This window comes from Botryllus schlosseri, chromosome 4, assembly GCF_051294905.1.
Source record: "Botryllus schlosseri isolate E-star chromosome 4, Bs_hap1, whole genome shotgun sequence".
Classification (NCBI taxonomy): Eukaryota; Metazoa; Chordata; class Ascidiacea; order Stolidobranchia; family Styelidae; genus Botryllus; species Botryllus schlosseri.
The window spans coordinates 6,259,445-6,280,933 of record NC_137239.1 but is presented as its reverse complement, the minus strand read 5'-3'; the positions used below and the strand labels follow the sequence as shown (position 1 = coordinate 6,280,933).

The following is a 21,489-nucleotide window of genomic DNA, read 5'->3' as shown; positions in this document are numbered from 1 at the left end:
ATGGTTGCCAGTTCACATTTGGCATTAGAAATGTAATAACTATTAATGATATGTATTAATATTGGATTGATAAATTCGAAAATGAATGCTTCACCTAAGATGACCGCGAATCGTGATGTATGCTGGTAGAAAAATACAAATGACGAGACTCTCATCGAGAATTTCAAGCCGAATTCAAAACTGGCATGTTAACTCGTATGGCCACTTAACAATCTTGGTTTGAATGGGGAATGTGGGGCCACAGCGAGATGAAAGCGAATTTAATGGAACAAAATGCAAAGTTTTTTTTTCTGACAGGGGGTAATTCAAGTGTGACGTGTTAATCAAATTGAAGAAATGAGTGAAGCTATTATAGGAGGATGTAATAAGGTGTTGAATTCCAAATTGAATTGCTGGAAACAGAACTGGGACCTTCGAGGCTAACAAAATTTGGTATAGTTTACCAACAACTTTTGACGCATTCGCACCCAACAAACTTAGCGACATCACATTTTAAATCATCGTTGTATAAATCATAACGTTTGATATAAAGAATATTTTTTGACAAAATAATCACAGTTGGCACGAAAAAATCTTTCTGTTACGAAACTAGGCAAAAATGGAGACAACAACATAGTACCGATATGGTGCGGTATTAAATTCGAGTACGTATTCAACAGAAATATAATCCGTACCTCTGTGCTACAGAAAAAAATATACTTCAACATGTATGGCTACAATAGGGGACAGCGTCTTTTGAAAGGATAAGTTGAAAAAGGAAGATAAATTCGCGTTTGCAAACGTTGGCTTGTTGTATGCGTCATAATTGTGCGTCAGCTTCATTGGTAGGTGTCCCGGACACGATCGTATAATGCCAATTGAACCTGTATATGTGACAATCGCAAGTTTAAAGAAACACACCATCACAAGTTTTTATGGTGACGAAATATCATCAATGATTGGTAATCCACTGCAACCTGTGCCAAAAGTAAGCAAGGCCGGCATTCGGGGAGGTGGGTGTGAGTAATGACCAGAGCGATTTTTTTGGCCAGTCATGACAAGTCAAAATTTCGTCAAAATTGTAGCGTTGGGTCAAAAAAATGGTCAAAATCATCTACGAAGTCAAAGTTATTTTTTACAAGCTACATTTGTTGCATCGTAGCAGCTATCGTAGTACTAGTTCTACAGAGCATTTTGATAATCCAGCAGTTTTCGCAAGTGTGCTAACGAAGCTATGGTGATATCAACACTCCTTGCATTAAATTAGGGTTATCGTAAGTCCTGCTTTGGGTGGATTTGTCCTCCCTTTTCAAGAAACCGAAAATGTCCACCGAGGACCCCCAAATTTCTTCCTTTTTGGCAAATCGTCCTCCTTTATAATTTTGACATCCCTTTGGACAGGCACAACTGAAGTCGCCATAAATGACGCCGAATCTGAAATCTGTACATTCGACCAAGTCTTTCAAGAACCGGACTGGAAACGTGACCTTTTTTCTCAGTCAACACAAGAATATTGTCTGTAAATATTTTCAAATCACCCGTCTTCCCGTGAGGCAATCTATCTTTTGTGATGTGTAAAAAGTGTGTTCTTTTCGGATCCCAAAATATGGCAACCCTAATTTAATCAAAATCTAACTATCTGTAATGCTGACTATACCAATTCTGAAGGAACATGCGAAACAATGAAACATCACAGGTGGTTTTTCGGCAATCCACCGAAAATCATATCAAACACTGTATGTATATTGGCAGTTTCTATTTCAATCCATTCCCACCTTTAACGCTTCTATGCTCCTAGTCTTCCGCGATAAAAGTTTCACGAGAGACTTTGTGTACGTCTCAAACGAGGTCCCTTTGTCCCACCGTTCGCGCAAGTTGTGGTAGAGTTTCTCCTCCTCGATGCTGATCCTCAGAATCTCGGAGATGTGCTCCTGGTGAGCTATGATCACTTCGCTCCTGCGTAAAAGAGTTTACCATGCAAAGAAGCAGACGTGGCACATTTAAGCTACCGTATCAATGCCATCGATAACGATTACTTCCAAATCGCGGGATTACAATTGCAGCAAAATCGCTCACTAGTCGAATATGAATATACGGAAAAAGGTAATCATGATTATTCAAGATTACATTTATTTGGCTTTCTTTAAATTGAGCTTGACACATATTTCTAGACAATATACAAGACTCTTGGAGGTACAAAGCTTCAACATAAAATAGAATGACATATTCATATTGGAATAAAACCAAATATTTTCCGTTGACACCATTCAGGTGTATTGATACAGAAAGTTCTTTTTAAATCTCTACTAATTGCTCACGATTACCGCCGACCAGTGTGCGCTGAAAATATTAGGGCTTATTTCAATAAGAATACATTGTTAAATTGTAGACAATATAGCTTCATAAAAAGTTGAGTAATCGTCATGCATACAATGCAATCGATTAAAATCGCAACAACATTTTTTTTTTCAAATGTAAACGGTTACAATTACAAATAATGATTACCCATTTCTGCGAAGTGGTGCAATCGTGCATGAATATCGCACTCCGAAAACGTTTTACAAATAATAAGACTTAAAAAATTGATAAACATTTCATGCTAAGACATCGCAATGTCATAAGAAACGGAAAACAAGTAATAGGTCAAACTTACTGCGTCTTGTAAATGAGTTCGTTCCTTTCTTGCTGGCTGAGCGACATTTCTGACGCAAAGGTGTCGCTGTTCTCCTTGTCGGAAGACGAAGATACTTTCGGGACCGAACCGTTTTTTATATTGCCGTTCTTGCCTGGTTTCTTTTCCTCTGAACAAGCAATTTAGTTGAGCCTCATTTGTTGAATGGTAAGAAATATCGGTAACACTGTTATGGCGTCATAATGCTGGATGCTTGAATGGTCGAGCACACTGAAAGCCAGGGTTGTGACCAAGTCACAAGGCTCCGAGTCACAAGTCAATCACACTTTTATAGTTTCGACTCGAGTCATTTTCAATTCACCTACGAGTAAAGTCTGCGTCCAAGTCAGCAAGCAAAGGGTCGAGTCCAAGTCATTATGTTGACTGCTCAGTTTCCAGTTAAAGTCTTGTTAAACCAGTATGGTGATATCGAATGGTTCGCATTTACAATATACTCATTTTCCTCACTTTTAGCAATTTCTGGTCACATTTTCAAGTAGCATCACCAATAGACAAAACCCCAATAGTGTGGTTACTTTACTATTCTTCAAAATTACAATGAAATGTTGGTCTTGGTCGTTGAGTCTCACTTAATATGATTTGGTTCGAGTCATGAGCAATGACTCGAGTCCAAGGGGAGTCAATACACACATCGAGTCGAGTGATTTCCATATTTTGAGATATAGGATCAGATCACTGGGGTAGTCTATTCACCCAGTCCCATACACGACATAACATACCTGTATCGCTCTGAGAATTCATCGCTGCAGCAGCAGCCGCCAACCTAGCCCGTAACTCAGTAGCAGACGTAAGCCCCACATTAGTAGCCGGGTTCGAAGATACAGACTGTCTCTCAACAGGCGTGGTCCTACCACCCGTCCCAGGCGACGCGCTCCTAGACGATATCCTCGAAGACCTCTTCGGCTCAGACCGATCCAGCGTCGGCGACGGTAAAGCCCCGGGGCTCGGCGCATTGTCAATGACAATCGGCGTGGGCCGGTTTGTCACAAGGTCTGGTCTTAATATCCTCCTGTGGTGCTGTTGTACGTTTGAAGTTAAAGTATCGTGAGACGTCGAGACTGCCCCGGCTGGAGAACTAGACCGTTCGCTCGGGGCCGATTCGTCCTCGGAACCACGTTGCTCCGAATTGGCCCTGTGGCGGGCATTTTTCAATCTCTGACGCAAAGCTTTTGTTTTGATCGACTGCTTGTCTTTGAGAAAGGTAAGAAATTTTTTGGGCGAAGGCGTCCCAGGATTTTTCGGGCTATCCCCGGACAGTGCCGGGGGGCTGTCTGTGGTTTTCGTCGCGTCTGGGCTTTCGGAATCGTTCGAAGACTGCGATTCGAAAGATCGTCTGCGATTCGGACGGTAAGAGTCGGTCGCGTCATTTGACGTTACAGAACAAGTACTAGTAGTGGAGGCGGACTGTTCCGAGGCCCCGTCTGAGGCAATTCGTCGGATTGCCTTTCCTAGCGGTCTACCTATTCTGGTACCGCCGCGGTGTCGCCGAAATTCGTCTGTTCCTCTTTGTTCCGGAAGAGCAGGTTTCGTACGGTCTGTAAATGACATTGCGCTGAAAATTCCGGAAATTTCCTAGCCAGCATAACTAGCTTAACAAGCCTCAAGTCAATAAAGACGACGATTTTAAACATATGATACGCAATATGTCAATACCTGGTGCTTGATCTTCTCGGTGTTTGGCCGCGACCGTTGCAGGACAGATTGCACTTGTCTGTGTTTCGACAGCTGCAAAAATATCATCACTAAATTGCGGTTATAGGCGCGCCTAGGGTACCACAGGTGACATAACATTATTTCCAAAAGGCATGGCCAACGGCAAAGGTGGTTCCCGGATTAAGGCTTAAGATTAGTTTGAAATCGATCAGACAATAATTCTATGCAACAAACTTTCACTATTCGCCAAGGAGGTTATAGTAATGGTGGTCAGTCGATGTCGCTAGAAAGGTAACCTTAACCAGAGTTGTAACAAAGTCACAAGTCAATTTGACAAGTCGAGTCATTTTCAATTCACCAGCGAGTCAAGTCCCAGTCAGCAAACAACGGGTCAAGTCCGAGTCCGTGCTTGCTGTTCAGTATCAAGTTAAGTCAGATTCAACACACTGCTGCGAACCTCTTCAGTGCTATCAAAAGCCTACGATTCAGAATACACTCATTTTTCTCGCTCTAAACATGTTTATTCAAACGGATATAAGACAGTTTCGGGGCCTATTTCCCAATTACAGTTCCTGATATACCAAATTTAAGCAAGAGGAAGTATAATGTGTCGAGTCATAGGCAATGATTCGAGTGCAAGTCGGGTTAATACACAAATTGACTCGAGTCAAGTCAAATCAAGTAAAAATTGCGAGTTGAGTCATGACTCGAGTCATTACAACCCTAGAGTTAACACCATGAAATTTAAGATGCAAGCAGAACATTCCAGATTTCCTAACCCTCAGCCTACCCTATCTAAAGCTAATCCAACCCCTAACTCCGATTACATTCATGCAAAGTGCTAAATGTCGAGATCGTCAAGGGTGGAATTCAGTTGTAAACTTTGCGTTACACCCGTCTCACTTACCGGTAAAAGCTGCATCTGAGCTGATACGGATATTTTCGGATTCGTCTAAAAATGAAACCCCTGTTTAAGCGACAAACCTTCACTAAAACAACAAAAATTACTCGGTAATTCGCGACTATCGTCAGTCGTGGAACAGGCCACGCCCGGCGGCGGGGTCCTGCTCAATTCCCTCCCTCGTCCTCCGAACGCGGCCGAGCAGTCCAAGACTTTCGTGCTGCTGTCGATGGACACGGATCTCGACATGTGAGGTCGCGGCTTGTGCGCAGATGCAGAAGGTCGGGATTGAGAGAAGGTCGGGTCTGCGGTGAAGGGCCGGTGGCGCGATGTCCTGGCTGACGACACGCGCTGGCGGTTGCCTTGTCGTTGCGGCGTAGACGTGGCAGGTCTACGGTGGAGTTCCTTTACCCTGACAAAAAATGAAGCAGTTTGAATCGGGACAAGCGATGATGGAATAATGTATTGATTAGGGGTGTTCAAAAATGACTATTTTTCTCAAATTCTCCTCGCTACTTGATAAAATTGTTCAGAAGCGGAGTTATTACCATCAAAAATTTTCGGATTGGAATAAAACAGTATTTACGGTGGCCATTTCTTTAATTATTTATTATAGTTTTGCCCACCGTAAATACTACTTTATTCGAATCCAAATTTTTTGACATCAATAACTCCGCTCCCGGTGGTTGGAATTGAGTCAAATTTGGTGAACATCGTTTCTATAGACAACCGAACAATTGTACGGGGCGAACAGAAAATTTTGAAATTTTTTCAATTCATTTTTTATAATAAATAAAAAACTTTCTTCTCCCGTAGCAATGCGGCCGCTGGTTGGGATTGAACCAAATTTTGTGTGCAGGCTTCAATTAGGAAACCTAACAATTTTATCAAGCAACCAGTACAATTTGAGAAAAAAAGTCATTTTTTCCTCTAATATTGATATCCTCGGCTGACACTCATCAGGGGTGGGCAAATCGTCAGCGACCAGTAGAGAATTAAAACGAACATTGCATATCAACAATCGTATCACAAAACACGACGAAACCGGCATGAAATTTTAAACAATAGAGGCGGGAACAAGATGGTTTATGCTCAATGTACTATTTTTAGATCATACTCGAACTGCTTCTTGTTCGCGCAAACCGGGTTGGTGTATTTTGATAAAAGTCACGCGATAACTTTGCGGCGTTGAAATTTGTTTGCTGCAATCTTTTAGAAAAGTGACGCAATCGTGAGGTGATAGCGAGGTTACCACAAAATCGAGTGGACAACCTCGGTGAGAAGTGACCACTAGAACATTTTCAGTTATTCCAAATTAATTAAAATTGGAATTATACCTACAACGTTTTTCGGAATTAGTTTCGAATTAAAATGACTGAATTGGCAGAAACTCGGAAATTAATTAAATTCAAAATCAGAAGCAGGCACACATATATTAAAACAAGAACTAAGTCTCATAAACATGAAACTGGCAAATGTCTGTGCACCAAGCTTGGCTTGTTTCGCACTGTACATTCCGTCTACAGCATCATCAAAATTAGCAATCAATTCTGATTGGATTACTCGAACCATTGTGCCAGGGTCTACTAATAATAACAAATTTATCTAAAACCAGGAACAATACATAAAAAACTTATATAAATGAGTCACCTGCTAGCGTAACGCAAGGTGTTCATGGTGTGGTCCATGCTGGCGTGCGACGGCGATATATTTGCGATCATGCACGTGCGACTGTTACCCATGAAAGAGTCCCTCAACACCTGTCAAGAATATACGGTAAACAATCATAACTCGCGAACATCAGCCTATATTAAATGAAAATGGCAGCGCAGTGTGGACCCCCTATGAAAGGTGATGATACCAAACTTTCATATTTGTTAAATTTAATTTTGGAAACACTGCTATTTGAGGGCGCCAAAGACAGATTTGTAGTAACTACCACTATATTTAATTGACGGTCAACCGACTACTGTAGCTCAGAGTCATCCTTACTAACAGTTGCTGCGGCCAGGGGGGGGGGGGGGTTAGAGATCGAAACTCCTACCATTTAAAACTTGTGCCGATGTTCATGTGGAAAGTTGTGGTTTCGAATGGAACCTACCTAGTTGTAAAAGGTTGGTAGCTCTAGCTCTAGGTCGGCGCTAAAGTTCTAGCTCTAATTGCGCTGTTTGCATTGTCGGAACCTAATTGAGTTTAATTGCTATTCTGTAAACAGAAGTGACCAGAATTTATGGGGCGTGTGAAGACTTACTAAGCTGTGTTTGAGAAACAATACACAATCATTTGTGGTCTCGAAGAAAAACCATAAACTCGATTCAAAACAATCTCGAGTTGAATCGGTCAATATTTCCTATTTGCTTAGCCGCTCATATAAAATTATTATTAAGGTTCGGTGGTGCAAGAAGCGGGGCGTTATGGAGGCATGTCAGCACTGTGAAATTTGACGCAGATAAACATGCAACCGGACATAGTGGGATGTTTGCTCTCAAGCTATTTCGTCTAATCCGTTTTGAACTTGACATGCTGTAGGCTATTACTGGTGTTCAGCAGGATTTAATCAAAAGATTGATTCAGCAAAATAAACGTTGCGAATCTTGCGAATTGGAGATTACGTTTAACACAAATGCATGTCGCTTGCCAATTACAATTTTCAACAAAATGGACCCTGAAACGTTGATTGTGCAGCAGGCGTCACACAGCTTTTGGCACTTCCCTTGATAATAATAAGCAGCGACCTGACAGGGTTGTTATGCAGCAGTGGCTTTAGACCAGAGGTCTCAAACACGCGGCCCGCGGGCCGCATGCGGCCCTCGAGAAAATTTTGTGCGGCCCGCGAAGGCATTTTTCAATTTCAAGTATTCGACAATATATTCTAGTGTCATATATCTTTTTTTAGATTTAGGAACTTAAAGTTCACTCTAAAACTACTACAAAAACCTGAAATCTAAATAAACTTCACTATCACATCACTTCCTAAAATCTACCATGCAGTGGAAGATCGCTATTACGTCACATTTCAGGTTCATGATGACAAACATGAACCGTTGATGATTCGTGCCTGAAAATTGTGATTTTGTTTGGTGCGACCTTTCGCCAAATTACTCGATTTTAGATTGACTGGGTGATAAACTAAAAATGACTCGAGTTGAGTAGGGTCGAACGTTAAAATCAGAAGACTTGCCTCTCGGAATAGTGACTTGGCAATCTTACGGAGGCAAAAATCTAGGAAGCTGTCGTGGGGAATAGTATTATATATCAAAAGCCCGTAGCTTGCGTTGCGTAGGGTATATAGAATATAGAAATCTAATCAGGTCTGTATGGAAACCATTGACATTCTGTGGCCCCCGTGACGTATATTTGGTTACATCCTGGATGTTGCTTGCTCTCTCTCTGTCCATGTTATTATCGGTGGCGAGTAAGGTAGTGGTACGCTCCACAGTCCACAGCTGTAACACCAATGGATTCTTCGGCGATTAGTCATTTCTATTCCAGGGGTTCCTAACCAGGGGTCCGTATCCCCTTCGTGGTACAAAGCACCACATCAGGGGGTACCAGATGCATTGTGGAAATTGGCCTATATGCTGTGGAATATTTTCTGGGCTATTTTATTCAACTGGAAAATATACTTCGCGCTACGCGCGATTTTATGTGAATGGGCTTTCTGATTTTTATAGGTCTCATCAGAAATTGTGTTGAAAATCGACAAGGGTCACTGAAAATCTTATTAAAAGTACAAGGGGTACGGTCGCTAAAACGGTTAAGAAACAATGCTATTACTATGGAACAATAATAATTATATTTAAGTTGTTATTGATCTGTTCCAATATTAATCGAAGAAAATCCTAACGCTGGTTAAATTTGACTTTGGCAATGACAGTAACAATAGCCTATAGTTATCACGAGTAGGCTATATAAGAAACCCCGATTAGGCTAGGCTACACCGCTCACATGCTCTGATATCAGATCATAATTTAGTGAATTCTAAAATATTCTACATAAAATTGTGGCATTTCAAAGGTCCAATAGCTGCAATATTACAATCCGACAGCTTTTACGATATCATCATGCGTCCTCTCGCATGATGTCTAAACTTCGCATGATGTCTAAACTAGTTATCTCTAACAAATTATGCCCGGCACAAAAACTATTTTATTCAAATAATAGAAAATATTATTTGTTCGTGCCAAGCGTGAATGGTAAATTACATTTTCTCGGTGGTTGTGGAATGCCTGTCTGCAAGGTGCAGGTAAATAAGGCCTAGTGGCATATTATAAATTGAATACCCCTATTTATTGATGCTGCGGCCCGCGGGTCATCACAAATTAGGAAATTGGCCCGCGAGCACATTTGAGTTTGAGACCTCTGCTTTAGACTTTAGGTTAGGTTAGGCTTTAGGTTGTTCTTGGGGTGCTGAGTTTATTTACGTTGTCAGATTGCCGAATTTACAGCAGAACGTTTTCAAATCTGAAATTGGGCAATGCGCAGCAGGCTTGTTAAAAAAATGGCAAAATTTCAAGATGTAGGAGAGATTTTGTAACAATAAAATTGGATTAATCCAAGAATATCGAAAATTCCATTTTTTTCAAATCTTACTGACTGTCCAATGAAATATTGTTCCGTTCACTAAAAAAGGCAATGCATAACAAATTCGGCTAAATTCCACCACGTAGAAGTGAAGCAACATGAAGTTTCCAACCGTAAATACTAGTTTTTTCAAATGCACAATTTTCATCATGTTTCGGACATAAATTAGCCATCACATTGTTTCAACGGCCGAAAGTAAATGAAAGCGTGACATAAACCTAATTTTCTCAAAATGTGCAAAAACGGCCAAAATTCGCTCTTAAGACTCGACAGTTACAATATCGTTTAATCTTACAGCTCTGCTCCTACAGGTCGGAAGGGATCCAACTTTGTTTGTGAGGCGTTTTTTAGGAAACCTAACAATTTTATCAACAAGCCATCAAAATAAATGAGAAAAATTGTTTTTTATGAATCCCGATGCGTAATTTCACAGCTTCGGATCGAAACTAGTCGTTACCTGCGTGAGCTTGCTCTGACGAAAGGGCGTGTGCGCCAAGGCGAGGTCGAGCGACCGTATGCATTCTTTTAACGCCAGCAATGATTGGTTGATTTCGGCGCCTTCTAATCGGTTACGCTTGTCCGAGTCTCGTAATGCGTCGCTGGCACGTTCGCTACCAGCCAGATCGATAAAGGAGAGCCTGACGAATATATAAAGATGTTATGGTAACTAACAACTACGGTACAGACACGCCGATGTGAGCAGTAACGAAGCACCCCAACTTTTTAGATTAGTAGGCTTTCCCCACTTGCACAGTAGGGCCGTTCAAAAACAGTTTTTTCTTTCAAATTTCACTGGCCACATGAAAAAATTATTATTTTGGCTAAAGCAACAAATTTGGCTCAATTTCAACCACTAGAAGTGAAGTTATTGCAGTAGAAAAGTTACCAATTCCATGATTTTATAATAAATAATTAAAGAGTTAGCCAACGTAAATACTATTTTATTCAAATCCAAATTTTTCTACTGCAATAACTTCGCTTCTACTGGTTGGAATTAGTCAAAGTTGGTGTGCAGCGTTGTTTTTAACCAACCTAACAATTTTATCAAGTAGCCAGTGTAATCTGAAGGAAAAGTTGTTTTTTTTAACAGCCCTAATATTTAATTTTTTTACCCTTTTACTTTAATTCTACTGGAGTACAAACGTCCTCGTTGAGGACGATTTGTCCGCCTTTTTCAGGAAATCAAAATGTCCTCCGTGAACGCCCAGACGTTCTACTTTTTGGGGGGTCATCCTCATTAATAGCCTTGACAGCCAGGCGATTGTACACGTAGAGGCACAACTAAAACCCGACATAAATGATGCAAAATATAGAATGTAGACGTTCAAGTTCGGGAAACAAGTTGTAAAATTACCTTTTATAGTCAACATAACAGTATTTTCCGTAAACATTTTCAAATTACCAGTTTTGTTGTCCGACGTTATAAATTTTGTAATTTGTGAAAAGTGTCCCCTTTTCCGTACCTCAAAATATGGTAGCCATACCTAACCAGCGCTGAATTTCTTCAGATTTTAGCATTTTCACAGAACATTGAGAAGGATCGGACTAGAACTTGCAAACACCTAGCCCCGCAAATCATTGCCTTCATAATGTAACGATCTGCGTTGAAGCCAACCTGCTGAATTCAGCCCCCTTTGCGTCTTTGATCGACAGCTGCACGATAGCGTGAGATCGCGAGGAGTCCTGATTGGCGCCGGTAACCCCGATACTGCGCTCTCCCAATCCTTTGCGGACAACCTGAAATTTTTGAGTGAAAATGATTGAGTCGAGAACAATGTGAAATTACGTTTTATTTGGCAATGTTTGGAGGCTTAAGAAACAAGATTTATCGAAAACGTATTCAATCACAGGCAATTAATATAAAAGTGGTTAATTTCACAGGAATCTGAATTGTTATGTGTCGAATAAAGCCTTCATTTCCAATGCATTTGGCGAATACACAGGTTGCTTCTATAAACCGTTATTGCGGTTATTCTATCAACGCTATCGATTGAGATTACTTTTGCAACAGGTGATTATGAGGGCAAGTTTTTGCAACTTTTGCAACTTCTTTTGACAGCTTCCGGCAGCTTCCTAAATACTCGTAAGATATGTAGGATGCTGTTTTAAGCTGTTTGAAGGAATCTTATAATGCAACTTTTTGCAACTTTCGTCCATTTTTTTCATGCAACTTTTTCGATTTTTCATGAAGGTTTTTTCGATTTTTCATGCAATCAACTTTTTACTGGAAATATTTGGCAATTATGTCACTGTTTTTTGAGAATTTTGGTGAAATACACGGCCAAATTCGACTGAAATACCGTAAATCAGCACTGAAGTAACGCTCTAACGGGTATTTCGGGAGCTGAGCCGGAAGGTTGACCTTATTTTTAGTCATGTGACCAAAAATGTGGTCTTTTAGTGCAACTTTTGGGAAAATTTAATGCAACTTTCCACGGATTTAACTGCAACAAAAACTTGCCCTAGTGATTATCTTTACACTTGTGTCACAGAAGAATATTTGTGTAGCAAGTATGGACTTGAACCAACGCCCCCATTCATAGAAATACAGGGACTGAAGAGTGATGGGCCTACTGCTGAACATCCAGCATTTATAAGAGTATACCAATCTCAACATCTTGTCTGCAAATGAGGAAGCATTGTCAGATGTGGTCGGTTCCTTACTATGGGTTTTACCTTTTGGTTGTAAGAGATACTTTTTTCCATATAATACATGGTATTCAATATAAAGAATCGCACCTGAAACTCCCTAAAATTACATAATAGCTTTCCAAGTCTACGATGGTCACGTTAAAGTGTCTCAGACGCTAAAATCAACACAATAGCACGAGACCACTTGTAGTAAATCCTACAGAATATGAGCAAAACAATGACTTTCGGAAAAGCGAAACCTATTTCAAGCTATGGCGACACTGGATCAAACAAAGCATTTCTTGATGTGTCATATTCCTAACTTGGACAGCTGAATAAGGTGAAGGTAATCAAACAATATATATTACTCAAAGTCATACGCCGCCGGATTACCCCACTAATCAATACATACTATAATATTCAGGTGTGTGTCATATTGATTCTGGCACAGCAACCTTTTGTTATCAATGACAAAGGACTTATCTATTACCAAACCTAGGAGGGATGTTCGTTTACAAGCAAATTTGATGCCATTCCATACCTACCAAGCAACAAAATGGCAAGCAACCATTTTTATTTCATTTGAGAGGGACATTAAATATATGTGCTGAACTTATAGGGATATAGATATTTTTTCACTTTTGCAGTGCCAGAGGATTGTTGATCAAATTATCCTCAACGAGTTCGTAGTTGCATATTATGTGCTGTGAAATTACTAGTCTACTTAGTGCTATATGTTTGATAAGGCGAATTTCAAATTACAGGAAGGCATTCTGAATTTGCTGACTGCACACAGCCTTTACATTAACACCAAAACTAACCTGGTATATACTAATTCACGGAATACAACTTTAAACAAATTCATTTCAGTTGTTATATTGAATTCCCAATTAACGTTAAAAATATCAAGACTTTGTGTTCAAAGTTTATAACCAATCCAATATAGCCCACCTATTTACCCAAAAAAGGCCCCGGAATTTGCACAGAAACTTAAAACTACATTAGATCCGATAACCCACCTCCTCTAGGCTATTCATATCATGAACGGTAATTGAACGTAGACCGTGAATGTGAATTTGCTTATTGCTGTCCTCCAATGCTTGCAATCTGAAATAAAACAGGTTGACAGTAGCAAGGACCCCATTTTTACAGTATACCAAAGCAATACTATATTTTACCTGCTTGCACTAATTACTGGAGTGCATTATCCTGATAGGCTAGTTTCACTGGAACAATTTTCCGGCAAAACCACATACTTTTTATGACTTGTATTTTCAAAATTAGAAACTAGTTTCGGGGTAAGTTTGGATCACTTTACTAAGAGTCAAGCTCAGCTGCTCAGGGTTGTAACCAAGTCACAAGGTTCTGAGTGACAAGTCAATCTCACTTTTATAGTTTTGACTCGAGTCAAGTCGAGTCGAAGTGATAGTGTTCACTGTTCAGTTTTGAGTTCAATCGGGTTCAACCCACTCTTTTCAAGTCAAGAGTGATATAGTATGGCTCGCATTCATAATATCACAATTTTCCTCAGTCCTAACAGTTTCTGGCTCCATTTTCCAAGTATCAGTACCGATAGACCAAATACCAATGATGTGGTGACTTTACTATTCTTCGAAGTTACAATGAAATGTCTGTGTTGGCCGTCTAAGTCTCAAGTCATAATATGACTTGGTTCGAGTCATGCACAATGACTCCAGTACAGGTCGAGTCAATACACAAACTGACTCGAGTCGCGTCATTCTATGCATTTGAAAAAATGACTAGAGCCAAGTCGAGTCATGAAAAACCGTTACTTCTCCATACAATTGAGTATAAACCTTTACTTTGACTAGAGAAGCAACCTCTGTGAAACAGACGAATTCTGTAGGATGCTTTCAGTCAATATCTGCAAAACCCCCACCTCTTATGGTTGTTGAGAAGATCGAATATGCGGCTGCAGTAAATCTCGTACAAGCTGATAGACAAGGTGCATCCGCGCTTCGGGTGATTTGGACGTTGGTTTTGCATCGCCAAGCGCGACAGAATGTCCCGGGCGGCGTGAAAGAACACCCCCCATTCGGTCTCGTCACCGAGCAGAGTGTGAGTTTTGCCAGCGCCTGTCTGGCCGTACCCGAAACACGTGGCCCGGCCGTCTCTGGAAAAGATGTCATTACGATTAGGACTCATTCCGTTGCAATTCAGCAAACATTTTGACATTTGTACTGTACAATATTTACAAATCTTGTGCTTTTTTGAATTCCGAGTGAATTGAACAAAAATTGAAATACTTTCAGTGGTGTCCAAGATAACGGATTCAATGGCGCTACATGCAAAACCTTCAAAATCGACATTTTTCCCTTTAATGACGGTAGAGAACCAACCAAAATGTTTAATTATTCAGTTCTGGGGACGGAGAATTGAAGAAAAATCAACTTTTTCACTCTAAACTCAATGAAAAAAAAAGTTGATGATGAAAAAAATGGGGTGACTTGAAAATTCATGAAGGATTTTAAATAAATGATAGAAAATGTAGGCCTACTTTGAAGCGGCATGGTTGATTAAAAATTGGATTCTCAATTCATGCTTTATTCCACCGTGAAGTAGACAGTTTCGCAATATTTGAAAATTGGTGCCTCTCTGGCACCACCTAGAAAAATTGTCATGAGTGCTGTTACCGTGGCAAATATTTGCTTCTTTGCTTTTTATAGACTAGGTAACATACCTAATTAAAACAGTACAAGGTGTTGCTAGAAAACGAAGAAAGGAACTTGGGCCATGTAGGCTACAATTGGCTCACTCCCAAATAGCATCTACCATCGTCATTCACTGCCTCACTTGCACACCAGGAAATGAGTAGCAGACTTGGAAAACTACAGAATTCTAGTATAATTAGAGTAATGTTTCTTTGCTCTAATTCGAATTTAATTTGTTAAATGTATCCACGCTCTGACTTCAATTCTAATCTAAATTCTGGTTTCCTGAAAATGCAACGGGAGATCAGTGTAGTGCGGAATGAACCAAGCTTGCTGTGCCGGCATTTGCAATTCCCATGCTTAATTTATGAAAATAAACTTCATGTATTTCAAATTGATAACTCTACTTGTAATGGAGTGGAAATTTATAACATTACGTCTTATCGAGTAGCGACGCTGAATACTGTCACCCTCTGCGATTAGTCCAAACCGGCACAAATTCATTTGATACAGTACCAAGGAAGATGTTTTGTCAAAACGAATGTGAGAACTGCTCGAAAAATAACAGCAATCAATGTGTTTAACAGCACAAAACAAGCCCATTACTCATCCTGAAAGTTCACTCAACAAGCGTAAAATTTATTTGAACTAGTGCCAAACTACCAATAAAACTGGCGACAGGTAAACATCACCAGATATATGACTCTATGAAACTGCGTTTCACGGGGTCCTATTTCGACAGTGTCAGACAAGCACTGTTTTATTGCTCTATATTAGGTAACCAATAGAAGATTACCATACCAAGAGATGTATTTCATGAATATACGACATTTGGCATCAAGAATAATTGTCAAGCAGACTTGTGTCACAGTATCACATTATAAGAACGAATCGGAGATAATTAAAATTAGGATGGGAAGAGACACATATTTATGAATAAACGCCATTTAGCATAAAGAATAATTTCAAAAATCCATCTGGCACAGTATGACATTATATACACAAACCAGAGAAGGTGAGTTTATCATAATTAAAATCCAGCCCCATCAGGTCTGGTCTAGCGGTCAATCAAGTTACTATGTTCATTCTTTGTCGCTGGACTGAAACTGGGCAGTGGGCAACCAAGTATCCCCAGAAACATAGTAAACCATTCCTCGTATGTTATTCCACTTAACTTTCTGTTCTACTGATTAAATGAAGCTTATTACGTAGGTAAATTCAGAAAAACTTGAAAGTTTATTCAAGTAACACACAAAAAGCTGGAGAAAAGGAATCACAAATGATACCACGATGCAAGTAATTCCACTTACAATATGGACTTGGACACAGGCTGTAATTAATGCTATACCCGTTGACTGATATTCTATTTTGTGCTTATTTGAACTGTTTTAGGTTAGATATTCACACCAGACTACAAATGCACACCTGGCCATGATCCAGTCCACCATAGACTTCAAAGCGCCTTCGTAAATGTCTTGGTTTGTGTTGCGTTCCGTGAAAACCTTGTCGAATTGGAACACATTCTACAAACCAAAATCAAGATGTTGACGAATGCATGAACCAACATAGGATTCAAAGTTTAACATATTCTTTGATGATTGAAATATATAGTGATATTGAAATTAAAAAGGAATACTACATTATTTTGCAATATTATTTCAATTCCGATATTAAACATCAATATCGTGATTCGTGAAGTCATATTTGGTACTACGATTGTTGATATATAATGTTCTTTCCAAATCGCTACTAGTTGCTGACGATTACCCCTGACAGGTGGCATCCGACTATACAAGTTCATTTCAATATGAATATATTATTCAATAGTATTGAAGATCTGTAGGCGAGGCCTACCTCCAAGAGTATAGTGGTTTTATAATAATTGCTGATGTATTTCTGTTATTTCATAATGTTATTTGGGCATATATGTATCTACCTTTTTCTTCTTCATATCACTACTACTAGGAGGAGACAGGAAGGCATAAGCCGTCCATTAATCACCACACCCAATCCACAGGAATTTCCAAATACACAAGATCGTTAATAAAGATAAATCAACCAAAGAATACTACGCGCTGGCGTGCTCGTAGTAATATACAACAATATTACCACCAACGGGTCACCTTAAACCGGCCATAACGATTCGATAAAATAATAACCCACTTGACGCAACACATTAATGTACTTGAGAACGCCTCCGGCGCGGATTGCCGGGCCAACAAAACGCACTTGTGCGGTTAAAAACGGACAATGCAACCACCCGTTGTTTTCTATAATCTCTAGGGACGCCAATCGAGCCTGGCACGCATCTGTTGTGCTCACAAGCCATTACAATCAAGCCTCAACGGGCGGGCGAATTGGAATTGGAAATACATTCGAGTGCTTGCGACAGGCTATTGACAACGCTTAATTCGAGATTGGATTGCCAAGTCAACACAGCCTTCACCAATGTGGAGATCTTATCTTTAACTAGTACACAATATCCGCGATAATACCTCAACCCCGCCCATGAACATTACCGAAAACCAATCACGTATTCACACACGATGTAGATTACACAAATCAAGTCGTTAACTCAACAAAGCGCTGACAAATTATACCTCTATAACTGAGTATATACTGCATTAAGTTCGGGAATTATAGCTAATGCACTTATCTTCAAGTATAATACAACGATCGTCATAATTCATATCAATACAATCCTTCACAGAGCGCGATTGTCAAATATATTATCGCTTCGAAGAAGATGTAGCAGTCACGCAACAGCATATTATATTACCATATCGTAAATATATTCATAACAACGTGAACAATAAGTTATTTGTAGGTCAATATCAAATCGAAGACGCAGATTTGACACAGGCTATCCGGTCATATTTCGGCGACACTGATAAAGTCGTCTGACTAGAAGAAAACTGCACGATTCAAGACTAAAATAGTTTCCATTTACATATATACTGGGTGTACATTGTGCAATTAAATAACAGATTCATATTGCAACAAACGCGAATAGTTTCGGCGGACACTCGTCAAGGGTAATCTTAAGCAATTATTATAGAATTGATAAGAACATTGCCTATCAAAAACCGCACCATCAAATTGTTGTCGGCATACCATGTTCCTCTCAATTCTCTGCTATATAGTCGCCGACGATGACCCCTGACTCCAGCTTATCCCTCATATCTTGAACAAACTCCGACATGTTCACATTTGATTAACAAATATTCTATACATATATAGAATACTCTATCTCTCAGTTGCTTTTAACAACTAAACTAGTCAGTCGTCATACCCGCGCTAATTTTATCATCACAAAACAGGCCTCGTCTAAATTTCAACATAACACCCCTTACCTGTTGTATAAACTCCGCCATGTCCACGGTGTGCTTAAGCTCGTGGACCACGACGCCCCCGTCCTTGCCACCGTTTTCATCGTTGCACGTGATCACGTCGAAACCGCCGCTTTTGGTTTCCGCTTCGAGAATGGGCCTTTTGCGGACGCACACGGTGATCTTAGGTCGCGCGGCGATCACGTTTGCGTTATCCCTGCAATCGGAAACGTCGTTGATATCAAATCTAGGTACCGGTGTAACGATTTGAGAACCTCGAATATAAGTCGTGACGCATGTGTAATTAAGGCAGGGCATAATGATTTGAGGACTCCAATCTGAATACACAAGGCGCCCTTCTTGCGGCTCTGATTGACCTCTAAATATTCCATAAAAATATAATAGACGGCAGTTGCTGTTTGGTTCTATGAATAGTTATAGTCAATTATAGTTAATTTCTGTATATGAATGCGAAAATGGCGGATATTAGTTATACATATATGTCTAAAGCCGTCCAAAGCCGCTTTTGAAAGAGAATTCTTGCAGACTAGCGTCAAACGCGTGGATGAATAGTGAATACCCGTCAGACAAGGATATACCTTGAGTTCGGCTGATCAAATACTTTTATTTATCGTCTCTGTGAAGAGTCAATTTCGACACAATATAACTAACATCATAATAGCGGCTCATAGTAAGGTATAAATTGCAATGATTCCAATATTACTCAGCTTATAATCCCCCGCAAACTTACGCATCAGGTGCTGGAGCGTATGAAAACTGAGGAGCTATCACATAGCAACATAATAATATGTTGTAGTAATGATATGTATTTTCAGTTTATTTCAACGTATAGCACTTGCCAATCATTGCTATCAATGCTAAAATAACCGATAAAAAATCTATAGAAGTCTATGTGCAATGTGCATGCTTTTGAATTAGCTGGATGGTGAGATCTAGAGGTAGGCTAGCTATACCTTTATATTTTCGTTATAAGTAGTCTAGACTCGAGTGTGTTCATGTGGCTCCATACGTAGCCTACTCTGAAGTTTGAAATGCGGCTCCGACATACAAAAAGGTGGGGTACCACTGGTTTAGATACTATTTTCCATATTTTCCAAAAAACGCCAGATAATCTTTCATTTTTTCGTAGTCTCATAAAAGATTCGAATTTCCAAAATCACCCACACTATTATAACATCACAACGCGTGATACTCGAACACTCTCGATTCCGTATCGAATCAGTCAGACGCTCTAAATTAGATTAGAATTAGAATTACTTCAAACTTATCCAGAAATTGGATTAGAATTACAGAATTAGAGCAAAGAAACATTCAACAAATTAGATTAGATTAAAACTAGTATACCCGCATTTCGCCCTAATTATTGTAATTAGACAATTAGAATTATTTAATTGTCCAAGTCTGCCCTTAGAAACTCAATTTTCTCAAACCATAGTAAGTATTATTTATACCTGGATTAACTATAGACAGCGTCTTACCTTGTCCTTTGTGATACCGGCGATTTAAAGTCCGCCTTCGTAACTTTCGGGCTGCCGCTCGCTTTACATTGCCCGTCTTCTCGAGGCAGCCCGTAATTATAGCCTTTGGTGCGCAGCACTTTATGAATTTTCAACGATTCCGCCGACATAGCCACGCTGTCAGCTGTCGCGTTATCAACGCCAGTACGCCTGTCTTCAGTAGGACGCCCCGTAACTAGAGACCCAGCCGATTGTGCGTCATAAGCGTGATCTCGAGTGTCGTTCTTTATAGGTTGCGTTTCGTTGGGCGTAACATGATCCGGCCGGTTTCTTTCGGCTGAACACCTCCTCCTGTGTTGACGCCTGTGCCTAGCCGGCGATATCTGAATCGCCGCGTCCATAACACTATTCTTCGCCGGACTTTTAGCCGAATTAGCCCGAGTTTTAGCACTTTTACGCCTTGGCGATGGTATATAATCGGGCGGCGAATCTTCAGATGTACCAGAGTCCGAACTGCGACCGTTAAAAAGCAGCGAATGTGTCATCGAGACAGCACTATTCCTTGACCTGTCCTGTTTGGAACGCCTTTGAGGCGACGCGGGATGATTCGGCGATAGCTTACCGCCTTGGTGAAAAGACGCTATAATCTGCACAAGCTGTAAAAACCTCTGCCTGTCCGAGTCGGTGGATATTCCCACGTCTGTAAGCCGAGCCGGGGGTAAATAAAGCAAGCTGTACGCGGTCTTATAACCGTACCGCTGTATCGCGCCGCAAAACCTCTCCAAACCCGCCTCCTTCAAACACTCGAATAAACAGCTCGACATGGCGACGGGGGTATAAAAACTCGGCCTTATTGTGCGCTGGCTAAGATTTCAAAAATATTCTCTCCCGATCAGGCCGTTGTGATTGGTCATCGCTGGCGAGCGACACGGTTTTGAGAGACGTTCTTGTGTTTGCTATCTCTCGTAATTGTTTGCGTAGCGTAAGATAAATATACCTGTCAACAAAACACGACTTTTCATAGCAGCGTAGTAAATATAACCTCACGGTTCTACCGAGGATATAGTAGGTTGCGCAACTATCGCTAAGTCCCCGATATAGACAAACACACACCGCAGCTAGGTTACACTATCCGAACGCATCATATAGTGAGTAATATCAACATAAGTCTCGAGGGTACGGTTTTCACTGTCGCCCTGTGGGTGATGGAATATCGTCAAATTAAGTTCAGTGCTGTACTAGTCTGTATCACGTAATTTCAATCCGTTAATTTGGGGTCTAAATCAATCAAAACCTTCGCTGAATTATGAAAATGCGCGACTAGAACTAGAACTACTCACTTTTCGAAACTCGCAGCTAGAACTAGAACTAAGGACATTAAAAATTCGAAACTAATCAACTAAAACTAGATGGAGTTCCGAAGCAACACATTATTCATTGTTATTTTATCTGAATCAAATTACTTAATTGCTAACGAGCTTAGAAATTCATGCCAGACGACGACACGTGTTTTTTTTGATTGTTCAGCAACTATTTTTTCTTAAATACGCATGTACAACTTCTAACTTTG

The 21,489-nt window shown here is 40.2% G+C and overlaps 1 protein-coding gene across 1 annotated transcript; it reads right to left on the bottom strand.

The window, feature by feature from the left end:
• Positions 1–627: 627 nt before the first annotated feature.
• Positions 628–21,260, bottom strand: LOC145436911 (uncharacterized). Its single transcript, XM_080314100.1, has 15 exons — positions 19,941–21,260; positions 18,466–18,658; positions 16,538–16,635; positions 14,341–14,574; positions 13,460–13,547; positions 11,425–11,546; positions 10,267–10,447; positions 6,876–6,985; positions 5,333–5,637; positions 5,232–5,276; positions 4,325–4,396; positions 3,391–4,206; positions 2,633–2,780; positions 1,755–1,935; positions 628–863 (listed from the first exon to the last, which is right to left on the bottom strand). Exons 1-15 carry the CDS (start codon positions 20,741–20,743, stop codon positions 819–821), a joined length of 3,441 nt encoding a protein of 1,146 aa, XP_080170226.1. The 5' UTR covers positions 20,744–21,260; the 3' UTR covers positions 628–818.
• Positions 21,261–21,489: the final 229 nt, after the last annotated feature.